Genomic DNA, 14,413 nt, shown 5'->3' on the forward strand with positions numbered 1-14,413 from the left:
AAGAGAGTGGTCTTCAACATCTGTATTAATGTAAGTAATTCAGAGCGTTATCTTAACAAATGCAAAGGTGACAACCAGCAGTGTAAGCATCCAGCAGGAAGTGAAAAGAACTATGTTTTAAGGAAGAAAAGGAAGGAATTACTAAGTCATAAGCCAGAAAATAAATCCAATCTAAAATCCCACTTCAAAGAATTATCATCTAGTCTAGGAACAGGGAGATGAGATAAGATAGCCCAGTGGGCAAAGCTGTGTTTGTTTGATACAGGGTTTCCCTATGGAGTCCTGGCTGTCCTGGAAGTAGGACCTGAGTAGAGACGACCCGCACTCATGCAGAGGAAGGGTGTGATGGTTTGAGCACAGATCTGCAACCTCAGCATGGGGAGGGGGCTTGACCAACCCCTACAGCAGGGTGGCTAGCCAGCCTAGCCAATCCCTAAACACCAGGTTCAATGAGAGACCTTGTCTCAGAAAATATGGAGAGTACCCGAGGAAGCTGGGGCATGCATCCCTCTCTGGCCTGTGAGTGTGTCTGCATGCAGACAGGTACACATTTGAAGATCTACACATGCATATACCACACATGCAAACTATCTAGTCTAACCAAGGAACTAGTGGGAAAGCCCAGATACACCAAGGAACCGGAGACTGGTCAGAAACTAAGAGAGTAACAGACTATTTCAGTCAGCTGTAGCTAAGTAATTTTAAAAAACCATCGACAAAATGAACAATTTCCTACAAGAATGTCATTTATGAAACTTGGCTTTGAAAGCTATTGAAACAGAAACAAATCCTTTTCTAAACAGTAAATAGAAAGGTTATTCAAGCCCAGCTTTCCCAAAAGCCCCAGGTTTACGATATTTCACATGCAGGCCATTTAACTGCTAGTTTTGATATCTCTGAACACATATGAAAGCACGGGACAGTTTATGAAGTGCACAGGACTCTCATATCTAAAACTGAGGAAGAAAATCATGGAGATGAACACAGAATTGGCTCTGAGACACACACACAGCAGGACTGGCATGCCAGACCCACATGGTGAAGTGATGAGAGGGTAAAACACTGAAATAGCACAATAAATGGTATTAGTAAGGACAGAGGGAAAAGAAGACACTCTGCGGGGGCGGTAGCGTGGATGGAACCTGCTACACAGAGTGGGCTGCCCTCAGACGCATCGCAATCTGCCTGCCTCTGCTGGATGCTGGGATTAAAGTGTGTGCCACCCCACCCCACCCGGCCATGACTGCTGCCATGGGAATTGAAAAGGCACTTGAGAAAACTGAACGCCCACTGCGATTTCGATGCTTGTTTTGACTGGTGTCTTTGGAGGACTTGAAAAGTTTCCACATTAACAATGCCCACGGTCACTAATAACTGGACGCTTTTCTAAAATTCTCCAAGTGGGTGTTATATCATCACAGAAGAGGCTTTTTCTCCTGGGGGGGGGGGTGTCCTGTGCAGTACAGATCACACTCCAGACTCTGTCACGAGATGCCTCCTTGAATCCCTGCTACACACAGGTTGGGGAACCAAAAAATCCTCAGGCATTATCTGCTGCAGTTAGTGGAAATATTGTTTAAGGAGAATATACTTTTTTTTTTTTTTTTTGCTTTGAAACCTGGAAAACCAACTGAAAGCCATTTAAAATGATAAAAGTATTAGAAGATTTGGGCACAAGCATGTAGAAATAAAAGCCCTTCCTATACATAGCAAGTGAACATTACATATACATCGTATCTAGGCAAGGCATAACAGCAGCAAAGGTCTATTCAAAATAGTAGTAGCTCTAGGGCTGAAATGATGGCTCAGGGTTAGGGGCGTAGAATGCTCTGGCAGAGAACCCAGGTTCACAGGGGGTGCTCACAGCCACTTATAAATCCAGCTCTAAGGGATCCCGACACCTTTGTCTGCACCCTGCAGCTACCCATGTTCACATGGGCATGCTCCCATGTTCCCCTGTGTGAACAGACAGACATACACAGTTTTAAAAAAAATCTTTTAAAACACCAGTCCATTATTAATACAGACCATAAAGAAAATACAGCAGAGGGTTTGTTCTTGTTTGTTTGTGAGGTAGCTAAGGGTCTCACCCACGCAGGGCAGCACTCGCCACCGATGATGGTCCCGGCACCTAACTTATAGTCTTTTATCAACTTAGATAAACATCTCAAAGCTTTTGCTCTAATTTAAAATAAATAATAAATTTCCTATCTCGGGGGCTGGAGTGATGGCTCAGTGGTTAGGAGCACTGACTGCTCTTCCAGAGGTCCTGAGTTCAATTCCCAGCAACCACATGGTGGCTCACAACCATCTGCAATGGAATCTCATGACCTCTTCTGGTGTGCCTGAAGATAGCAACAGTGTACTCACATATAAAATAAATACATCTAAAAATGAATAAATAAATAAATAAATTTCCTATCTCAAGCTGTATATGGCCGTTAGAGCTCTAACAATGACAAGGTTTTACAACCTCTGCAATTAGAAGTTCTGGGATCCAATAAAAAAAAAAAATGAAAAAGCCGGGCAGTGGTGGTGCATACCTTAATCCCAGCACTTGGGAGGCAGAGGCAGGTGGATTTCTGAGTTCGAGGCCAGCCTGGTCTTCAAAGTGAGTTCCAGGACAGCCTGGGCTACACAGAGAAACCCTGTCTCAAAAACCAATATATATATATATATATACACACACACACACAAACAAACAAACAAACAAAAAGAAGTTACCGATAACTGCCCAGTTATCGGTACCATGACAGTCACTGCATAATATCCAAAGCAGTGGCTCTCAACCTGTAGGTAGAGTCCCCTTTGGGAGTCGAGTGATCCTGTCACTGGGATGGCATGTCAGATATTTTACATATCTGATATTTACATTAAAATTCATAAAAATTGCAAAATTACAGTTACAAAGTAGCAACAAAATAAGTTTGTGGCTGCTTGTCATCACAGCGTGAGGAACTGTCTTAAAGAAGGTTGGGAACCACTGCTCTGTAGTTTGATTTTGCTTATTTGTGTCTAGAACAGTGATACTCATGGCCTAGACTTACAGAGTAATTGTCCTTAGTTTGTGTTAGACTTTTGTTATAGCTGCTGAAGAAACTATGCCTTCCATAAGCTATACAGTCTTCATAAGAGAAAACCCTAGGGTCTAAGAATACAGTTCATTGGAGAAGGGCTTTGCCTGGTATGGATAAGATACCCAGCATCCTCTCCCATACACACACGCACACGTACCCACACACACATAGTGTATGAAGTTTATTTTAACGCCAACTGAAGATAGGTAAAGTATTAAAATAAAAACATATTTGTCTTTACTCATTAATAAATGATACTGAAAGGAATTCTAAATTGTCTTTTCATTGGTAATGATTAGTGTTCTTTTAGTTACTTGTTTTCAACTACTTCCTGTGACAAGTACTTAAGAGGATAAATTGAAGGAGAAAACTGTACCATATCACTAAAAAGAGGCTTAGCTTCTTCCACAGTCTTCTAAGCCTTAGGTAACTTTATATACCATACTTACATTAGGGGAAAGATTTTCCATATACACGTGTGCATCACACATACTACACATGTGTGCATCACACATACATACACATGTGTGTATTATACACAAAAACACACATCACATATATACATGTGTGTATCACATGTACACATACATACATCACACACATAAATACACATGTGCATCACACATACCTATACATGCATCATACACACATACACATATGTGTATCACACATACACATGTATGTATCACATATACATATGCATGCATCACACACATATACACATGTGTGTACCACACATACACATGTGTGCATCACACATACGTGTGTGCATCACAGACACACATACATGCATCACACATACACATGTGTGAATCACACACATACACATGTATGCATCACATACACATACATGCATCACATACATAAATACACACATGTGCATCACACATACATACACATGCATGTATCATACACACATGCACACAAGTATGCCATGCACACATGCACACACGTGCATCACACACACATACATGAGTGTACATCACACACACCCATACACATGCAAAGGCTAAGAGAACTTGATAAAAATGACACAATGAAAACAGCATGTAGTCCATAAATGAGAGCAGATGATGAAATACAATGCAGTTTAGCGCCCATGAGACATGGTGTTAAAATGACTGATATCTCTGATGACAAACTAAGGTATATCATTGTCCTGACTTCTCCTGATCATATTTAAAAGACTGTTCATATACAAACTTATTTACATACTACTTGAGAGAAACATTTTAAATGTTAGTCATTTATGCCATTTATGTCACTGTAACTCATTACTTTAAAAACGATTTCTCAAATGTCCTTATTATGAAAAGCTGGGTCATGGATTAACTAACTATTGATGTTTCTCTAACGCTTTATACAGATTCAGAATGAAGGATGCAAATAATCACTCACTGTTGTTTTTTTTGTTTGTTTGTTTGTTTTGTTTTTTTGTTTTTGGTTTTTCAAGACAGGGTTTCTCTGTGTAGTCCTGGCTGTCCTGGAACTCACTCTGTAGACCAGGCTGGCCTTGAACTCAGAAATCCACCTGCCTCTGCCTCCCAAGTGCTGGGATTAAAGGCGTGCGCCACCACTGCCTGGCTTCACTCACTGTTCTTAAAAATATTATCTCTTTATATTTTTGTGAGACAGTTTACTATGGAAAAAAGACCCAAGCTTTAAAGAATTATTGTTAATTTACTATACAGAGTTGTCTAGGTCATTGAAATAGCTTTTGGTAATGATGGACTGCCATGTTTAAAACCATAGGAAAAACCTGTTTATATATAATCCATCACTTTAAATTTGAAAGACTTAAACACTAGATATTTAAGAAATCTGCAGTTTCTGCTTAAGAGGCACAAAAATTCTAAAAGTTCTTAGACTCCACAACACAGAGCAGCCCAGCAATGTCTGTTGGTACTTGCTTGTCTGAACTTCACGAGGCCCATTAGGATTCTATTTGGAAGGCTTATTTCTGATTGTGGGCTCTCAGATTAGCAGGTGCCTCTGTGAATTGCAAATTTTTCAGGAGATCAGACATGGTCTTTCAAAACCATCATGACAAATCAGTGGAGATACTGCAAACTGCACATGAACGAAGCACAGCCTGGCCAGGTTTCCTCACAAGGGTGGCTCTAACCTCACGGTGCTCTGTACACGGTCAAGTCCTCCGTATCCACGTAAATAATCTGTTTATATAGCGAATGCTTCTCAAACAGGGCTATCAGAAGATATTTGCAAAAGCCAGAGTTCTGTATAAGAATCCAATTTTTACACTCTAATTTAGTGCCATAATTTGAATAATAATCTTTTAAAATTAATATACGATGCTAGTTGACTTCAGAATAGTTCTTCAACACTAATGAAAACAACAGAACGAGAAGCAGCGTTAGAGATAATAATAAAGATGGCACGCCTGCCCAAGAGGATGTCTGAAGCATTGCACACTATAAAAATAACGATCTCGGGGCTGGAGAGACGACTCAGTAGTTTAGAACCCTGTCTCCTCTTCCAGAGGATCCAGGTTCAATTCCCAGAACTCAGAAAGCAGCTCACAACTATCTCTAACTGTTCCAGAGAACTCAACACCCTCACACAGACACACATGCAGGCAAAACACAAATCCACATAAAATTTAGGAAAAAAAAAATCTCCTCATTATCTCAATATACCTCTTTTCTGCTTGTTAGGCAGGTTTGGTTTCAGTTGTTTGCAATGAGGACCCTGACTCATTATTATCTGGGACCATCTAATGTCTCTCTTTTGTCATAATGCTAGCTACAACTGCTCAAATAACTTCAAGTTTAACTCTTCTATACATATTTTATAATTCAGTCTTCTCAGGCGAGTAGACTCAAAGTTACGACAAGATCATTGTGCACTTTAATGTTTTTCACTTAACAGAATTATTTTAGAGATTTGTCCATATTAAAACCCCAAGCCTAAGCATGGCCTATCATGAGTATTTAACCTTCCCTTCTGAGAGTATACCATAATATACTCAGCCAGTTCCCGACTGGAGGAGACGTGGAACGCTGTGAAACTCTGCCAGTCCTTCTCTGTGCTTACAGAACTTCTCCTAGGTAGATAAGCCCTTATTGATAAAGCTCCAGGAACACACCCACTGTTTCCTTAAGGAAGTACATCAGTTTACATCTATGATGTACACAACGTGCCGGCTTCCTCTACTCTCTCCAACCTAGTTAATTATTAAGCTGGGCATTTTGCCAGATGGTTGTTTAAAAAAAAAATGTGTCAGAATTCTTTATATCTCTCTGACATGTATCATAATATTATTTTTACCAGAACTTTTGATTCTTATGTATTCAAATATAGCAAAATTATCTTTCAAAACTTCTGGATGTGTTACCTTTAACACCAAGAAAAGACTCCTATTCTGAAACTACATTAGAAAGCTAGCCTTGGGGCTAGAGAGATTGCTCAGTGGTTAAGACTTGCTGCTCTTGCAAAGACCCAGGTTCAATTCCCAGCACCCAAAGGGTAGCTCACAATGATCTGTGACTCCTGTTCCAGGGAATCTGACACTGTCTTCTGACCTCTGTGATCACCAGGCATGCAGGCACTACACACTGTACACACAGGTAAAAAACCACTTGTACACGTAAAATAAAATAAATCCTTTTTAAAAACCTTCCTCGTCTGTTCTTCCTGCATCAACAATTTAATATTCAAGTGTTAATTCAATGGAAATATATCTGACAAAAAGAATAAAAAAATCTGTAAGCGTAGCTTGTTCTACATAGTTAAGTGCTTCTAAACCAGCCACTGGGCTTTCTACCGGCCCCAGAAAGCACTACCCAAACAGTTTTAATATTTGTACTTTTAGGGTATACTTCAACATTTAATATATGATACAGCTAAGTTAAATTTATTTATTTTAAGATTTTATTTTTAAGTATGTATATGTATGTATGTCTATGGGTAGGCATATGTAGGTGACTACACACGCCCTCAGAGGTGTGATCCCCTAGAGCTGGGACGACGACAGCTGAGAGTCACCTGACATGGGGACTGGGGACTGAACTCAGGTTCTCTGCAAGAGCCTTGCATGCTCTTCACCACTGGGCCATCTCTCCAGTCCCCAAAATGTACTTTTATATTATTATTATCAGAGTGTGTCTGCGCGCATGCGTGCATGCCATGGCTCGTGTATGGAGATCAGAGGACGACACTGTGGGGTCAGTTCTCTCTCTCCACATTTACGCGGGTTGCAGGACATGATAAGGTCATCAGCTTTCGTGGCAAACATGTGGGCTTGCCGAGCCACCTTACCAACTCCAGTTCATTTCCTGTTGTATACCAAATGATTAAAATTTGGTGTGAAAAAGACTCTTGTAACGTAGTGTTCAAAGACAAACTACCTTTTGTACCTACAACTGGAAGATGACATTTACTTGGAATTAGCATGTACACAAACTGTGGAGGGCGGGGGTAATGCTCTCAAGGTCTGCTGGGAAGGGAATCTGCGTACTGACCTCATCAGTTTTCATTCCTTCTCTCTTCCCACTGTCCTTTGATAATTAGTATACCATGGCTTTTTTTTTCTGTGTTAGACAGTCTCATGTAGCCCAGGCTAGACTCCAAGTCCCTCTGTAGCTGAGGTTGACCTTGAATTCCTAATCCTTCTGTTTCTGTTCCCCAAGTGCTGGGCTTGCAGGCATACATACACCAGCACACTGTGAAATCTCCACACCTTACACTGGTATGGAGATAATTGTTAGGGGTTAGTCTGGTGTCGCTATGAATTTAAATGCTAAATACTGGCCGCCAAGTCAAGTTCATGTACAACACGTGATACTATGTAAACTCTACACCATACTTTAAAGTTAATTAATTAATAAATGGCTAGAGACTGTGACTGGGCAGTAGGGAGACACAGGCAGGACTTGAGGATGAGTGAATGGTTTGAGAAGAGACCAGAGGAGGGGGAGAGGGGGAAGAGAGGAGACCAAGGGCAGAGGGGACCACCATGAGAGGAGACAGACCAAAAGCATGGGTCCAGGAGATACGGCAAGGAACAAGGAACATATATGGATGGGATATAAGTCCAAATAGCTCCAAACCTGCCCAACCTGGGCTTACAGCTTGTAAATAAAATACCAGGATTATGTGTCTTTTATATGGGCTAGTTAGAATAAGTAATTCTTATTACAGATAATTCATACCTGTTGGATTTTGTCAACAGCCAGAGCAACTGAGAACACGACTGTCTCACTAAAGCTGCCCTGACAGGGAACGTGACAGGCTGGGTTAGCTCACTGCATATGTAGTCCATCTCTTTCACCATCGACCAACTGTAGCCTGAAATGGGAAGAAGAAATGTGCACTTGTGATTGGAATCTTGGAAGTCAGTTAACTAAAAACCCAAATTACCCAGGAGAAGACAGCTCTATCAGTAACTTACAGATGAGTTCCTAGTCTATGGAATTCCCATTGAGTTCAGAGTGAATTAAAACATCACAGTAAAGGGAAAAAAAATTGATTGCATTTATGTATTTAATTGTGCAGGGTGGAGCCCATGGTCTTGGACATGCCAAGCAAGTAGAACATCCCTATGCCACCTGTGGTTTGGCCCCCACAGACTCATGGGTTTGAATGCTCGGTCCATAGGGAGTGGCGCGATTAGGAGGTGTGGCCATGGTGGAGGAAGTGTGTCACTGTGGAGGCAGACTTTGGGTCTCATATGCTCCAGCTAGGTATAGTGTGGCAGTCTCCTGCTGCTGCCTACAGATGTAGAGCTCTCAGCTCCTTCTCCAGCACCACGTCTGCCTGCACGCTGCCATGACAAGAGTGGACCAAATCTCTGAACCTATAAGCCAGCTCCAATGAAATGTTCAGGGACAGAGCTGTGTTCTTCAGCCACTCTCATGTGCCTGAGCTAACATATGAGTTTGCTCTGTGCCCTACTGAAGAAATGAGTCCAGAATATTTCACACATTTGCAAAGATCAACTTGGTATTTGCTCAAAGCAAATTGATTAGAATTATCACCTTCATTGACTTTCTCCGGATGCCATCCTGTTGTCCAACCCAAGGAAAAGGTCACATCTGGAAAGAAGGATGTCACGGTGTCTAGAAAGGCCTTGGCGTCTACTACTTTGCTGCTCCCATTTGGCCCAGGAAGAATATCGGCATTGATCCACACGGGCCGGTGCAGGTGCTGCTTCACATTGTCCAGGAAGAGCATGGATGCTCTGACGGCTGCCAGACTGAAAAAGAGTGGGGCCAGTGGGTCTTCCCACACTGAGGTCTTCCTGTTCTCAAATTCAAAGTCAAATAAAAGAACTCATGGGACCAGAGGGGAAGACTAACATGTATCCCACCTCAAGGTATTTATACTTCATTTTCATGAAAGGAATTTATAGATTTTACAATGAAATGAATAATGCCAGTTCCTCTGGATCAAACAGGGGCTTCAGAACTCCACATCTGGGTCACTAAGTGTCAAGTGATGCAAAAAAAAAAAAAAAAAAAAAAAAAGATGGAAATGTTCACTTGCTAGCCACACTCAGGAAGTAGCAGTTGCAGGTGGGCACATTCTGAGAGTGGCTCCTGTCACCACAGACTCTGATAAGACTGACCCCAACACTCACAACCCTGTGGGAGAAAAGAAAAGGTCTCTTGTCCTTCATGCATGATGAATTTGGAGACATAAACACATTTCTTAAAATGCCTGGAAATACTAAAACCACATATCCTTCAGGCTGGAGAGACAGCTCAGTGGTTAAGAGTACTAGCCATTCTTCCAAAGGAACCATGTTCAGTTCCCAGCACCTACATGGCAGCTCACAGGCATCTGTAACTCCAATTCCAGGGCTTCTGGTACCCTCAAAAGATATTCATGCAGGTAAAACACCAATGAACATAAAATAAAAAATAAATTAAAAAAAAACCATATTTCCTAAAGCCAATACAAACTCGGATTCTTCCTGTATTGTGAACACTTCTGTGAAAACAAGAAGATACTTTCCCTCCTCTTGAAAAGTCAGTCGTCTTCTCTTCCCTACGACTATTACAGCCACAAAAATCAAAGCAGGAAAGGCTTTTATTGCTGTTTTTATTTGTTTATCTGTTGGTTCTTAAGACAGGGTCTCATTATGTATCTCTGGCTGGCCTGAAACTTGCTATGTAGCTCATGCTAGCCTCAATTCAGAAATCATCCTGATTAAAGGAATGTGTCAGCATGCCCAACTTCTGCCTGTCTTAAACCCTAGGATTAAAGGAATGTGTCAGCATGCCCAACTTCTGCCTGTCTTAAACCCTAGGATTAAAGGAATGTGTCAGCGTGCCCAACTTCTGCCTGTCTTAAACCCTAGGATTAAAGGAATGTGTCAGCGTGCCCAACTTCTGCCTGTCTTAAAACCCTAGGATTAAAGGAATGTGTCAGCGTGCCCAACTTCTGCCTGTCTTAAACCCTAGGATTAAAGGAATGTGTCAGCGTACCCAACTTCTGCCTGTCTTAAACCCTAGGATTAAAGGAATGTGTCAGCGTGCCCATCTTCTGCCTGTCTTAAACCCTAGGATTAAAGGAATGTGTCAGCATGCCCAACTTCTGCCTGTCTTAAACCCTAGGATTAAAGGAATGTGTCAGCATGCCCAACTTCTGCCTGTCTTAAACCCTAGGATTAAAGGAATGTGTCAGCATGCCCAACTTCTGCCTGTCTTAAACCCTAGGATTAAAGGAATGTGTCAGCGTGCCCAACTTCTGCCTGTCTTAAACCCTAGGATTAAAGGAATGTGTCAGCGTGCCCAACTTCTGCCTGTCTTAAACCCTAGGATTAAAGGAATGTGTCAGCGTGCCCAACTTCTGCCTGTCTTAAACCCTAGGATTAAAGGAATGTGTCAGCGTGCCCATCTTCTGCCTGTCTTAAACCCTAGGATTAAAGGAATGTGTCAGCGTGCCCAACTTCTGCCTGTCTTAAACCCTAGGATTAAAGGAATGTGTCAGCGTGCCCAACTTCTGCCTGTCTTAAACCCTAGGATTAAAGGAATGTGTCAGCGTGCCCAACTTCTGCCTGTCTTAAACCCTAGGATTAAAGGAATGTGTCAGCATGCCCAACTTCTGCCTGTCTTAAACCCTAGGATTAAAGGAATGTGTCAGCGTGCCCAACTTCTGCCTGTCTTAAACCCTAGGATTAAAGGAATGTGTCAGCGTGCCCATCTTCTGCCTGTCTTAAACCCTAGGATTAAAGGAATGTGTCAGCGTGCCCAACTTCTGCCTGTCTTAAACCCTAGGATTAAAGGAATGTGTCAGCATGCCAAACTTCTGCCTGTCTTAAACCCTAGGATTAAAGGAATGTGTCAGCATGCCCAACTTCTGCCTGTCTTAAACCCTAGGATTAAAGGAATGTGTCAGCATGCCCAACTTCTGCCTGTCTTAAACCCTAGGATTAAAGGAATGTGTCAGCATGCCCAACTTCTGCCTGTCTTAAACCCTAGGATTAAAGGAATGTGTCAGCATGCCCAACTTCTGCCTGTCTTAAACCCTAGGATTAAAGGAATGTGTCAGCATGCCCAACTTCTGCCTGTCTTAAACCCTAGGATTAAAGGAATGTGTCAGCATGCCCAACTTGCAAAACAGTGTAAGTTTAGGATATCATTTTTACTTTGTGTTTGTGTGTGCATGCATGTGTGTGTGTGTTACTATTCTCAGATATAGGCGCACACGCGCGCGCATGCACACACACACACAAACTTAACTGGAGAACCTCACTGCTTCAACCTTTAAGATGGGTACAATGCTTCTGACCCTTTAGAAATATTCCTCCAGCTCCCGTGCTACTGTGATAGAGGCTGAGCACCCTAGGGATGGGAGAGACATCAGCTCTCCCTGAGGATGGGCGTTGCATCTCTGCTCCTCTCCTGTCCCTCCTATTTTAAGAGAGACATTTTATTAACCCACGTGCTGAAAGCAGAGGCATGTGGCCCTTGGCCTTCAGTCTTTACCTTGCATTTCTCCCCATTCTGTCCCTGAAATGGATATCCTAGATTTTAGTGGATTAATAAGTAAGCCTCAGGCAGGACTTTGAATTTAGATGCTTTTATTTCTCTGTAATGCATCCAGACTTCTACTTCACTGATGCCTGTTAAAGCCTCGATTCTAAAATCTACAGGGAACCCCAAAAAACTCTAAATCAGTAGAACATCGGAGGAAAATAGAGCAAAACACTCAGGCAGGAGAGGCAGGCAGATCTCTGAATTTCAGGCCAGTCTGGTCTACAAAGTGACTTCCAGGACATCCCGGGCTACATGGAGAAGCTCTGTCTTGAAAACAAAAAAACAAAACAAAGAGAAAGCTAGAGGCTTCACAATACTTGACTTCAAAGCATCCAATCAGAGAGAGAGGTGGTATATGCCTGAAATCCCAGCACTAGGGAGGCCAGTGGGGGTTGAGGCCCTGCAACAAGTTGGGGTACTGCGATGAGTTTGAGATCTTCACTCCAAAACCAAAACTACACAAACAAATGGATGACAACAACAACAAAACACTACAAAGCTATGGTAAAGCCACAGCACTGTGTTTAAGGTCAGACTCTGAAGTATTCCACGAGACTCACTCTGGGCATGTCGGTCCCAGCCTGAGACACTGCTTTGGAGATTACAGAGAGGCGGCTAGAACTAGATTACAGGGCAGGCCTGTGAGGGCTGCACCTGCACTTGGTTGCAGATTCCTCCCTGGTCTCCCACTTGTGAACAGATTCATTTCACCAGAACAGTGCCCCAGACAGCATCCACCCTCTCCAGCAAGCTGGACTGAAACCCTGAGCCAAGGTTGGCAGATATTCTGTCAAACAGTTTGGTCACAGCAATGCAAAAGTGAACTAATACAGAGCTAGTAAACTAATGAACGAACTAATCTTACCTTATCTGCACTCTTGGGAAAGGGAAAAATCATCTTTGTTAAACCCCAGAGTCAGCTAAAACTCTAGATACAATTTAAACATCACTACATATTACTAAATAATACCTATAATGCCCTATAATAATCATGTGTTATCATTTGCATACTATGTGAAACAACTTAGAAGCATAAAACAAAATCTACTAAAATCTGACTAAAATCCGATTCAGCTCCACTCTCTGAGGTGGTACACTGGTTGGTTAAGAACTCAGGCTGGCTAGATGGCTCATCTGGTAAAGATGTTAGCTGCTGAGTCTCATGATCTGACTTGATATCTAGGATCTACACAGTGGAAGGAGGAAACTGACTCCAAGTTGTTCTCTGACCTCCACAGGCTGCTGTAGTATTTGCACGCATGCACACACACACACACACACACACACACACACACACACACACACAATTTACTTAAAAAAAAGAGCATTTACTCTTCAGTCTGAGAAAGTAACTCAGTGACAGAGTACTTAGCATGTATAAGGTCCTGTGTTTGTAACAAGCATTGCAGACAGAAAAAAGGGGGAGGGTAAATTCTCCATGTCCAGCCTGGTGGACAGTCCTCTACTACCAACCATCTGACCACAAGCAGGCTGTTTGTCCCCTCGGCCTCCATTTCATCATAGGATGGTGAGAACAGTGACAGCCTACCTCTTGGGATTTTTATGGGGATCATATGTAAAGCACGTATAAAGCTTTTAGAATTGTAACTAACACACATGTCCCCTAGCCTTCTTCAGAACAACACACACTCTCAATCCCTGCCCTCTTCTTGCCTCTGAGGGTACCCCGATGCATGTATATGCATCAATCCATCCATCCACACACACACATACATACACACTTAATTAAAAATAAAGCTTAAAAATAATTCTTTGTGGTGGCCTGGCTCCTCTGTGGGCTAAAGTAGCCTGCATCACTAAATTAGCAGCAACAATTTGCAAATGCACAGGCTATCTGTGGGGAGTGAATCATGGTATCACAAATGACAGCAAACACTCAAAACACTATGCACGTGGAACAGGAGGGGGTCCAAAAGTCTAAACTGCCAAGTGCTACAGATTAGTAGGACAGAGAAGGTTGCCCTGGCCCTGAGACCCGGGCTCTGAAGCTGGCTCAGCAGTTCTCTTCAGGTGAATCTTTTAGCTACTTGGGGACTAAGACTCTGTTAATAAAACAGATGAACCACTCGTAAAAGTCATTCTGTTCCCCTGACATGACTGTCATCTCTGAGGCTTACTGCCTCCATCCGCTCACTGCTGAATAAGCTCACTCTTTCTGGCTCTTTCTGAACTCTGACTGGCTGGTCAACTCAGCTGTTCCGGCTCAAACTCCTCTCCACGCAGACTGGTTCAAACTGGCTTCTTTTACCTTCTAACTGAATTGCTTTGCTTTGCCTCAAACTCACTTTGGCAATATGTTCTAATCTTCTGGCT

At 42.4% G+C, this 14,413-nt stretch overlaps 1 protein-coding gene across 2 annotated transcripts in view; it reads right to left on the bottom strand.

The window, feature by feature from the left end:
• The window catches only part of Fam151b (family with sequence similarity 151 member B), a 31,143-nt gene that overhangs the window by 8,475 nt on the left and 8,255 nt on the right, over positions 1–14,413 (bottom strand). The window contains exons 4-5 of one of the 2 annotated variants that reach the window (XM_076927139.1): positions 9,074–9,291; positions 8,249–8,384 (exon numbers count right to left, since the gene is read on the bottom strand). In XM_076927139.1, the coding sequence (XP_076783254.1) occupies positions 8,249–8,384; positions 9,074–9,291 (354 nt within the window). Of the gene's footprint in view, positions 1–8,183; positions 8,385–9,073; positions 9,292–14,413 lie in introns of those variants that run through there. The other variant, XM_076927138.1, reaches the window with a different exon arrangement.

This window comes from Arvicanthis niloticus, chromosome 29, assembly GCF_011762505.2.
Source record: "Arvicanthis niloticus isolate mArvNil1 chromosome 29, mArvNil1.pat.X, whole genome shotgun sequence".
Lineage (NCBI taxonomy): Eukaryota > Metazoa > Chordata > Mammalia > Rodentia > Muridae > Arvicanthis > Arvicanthis niloticus.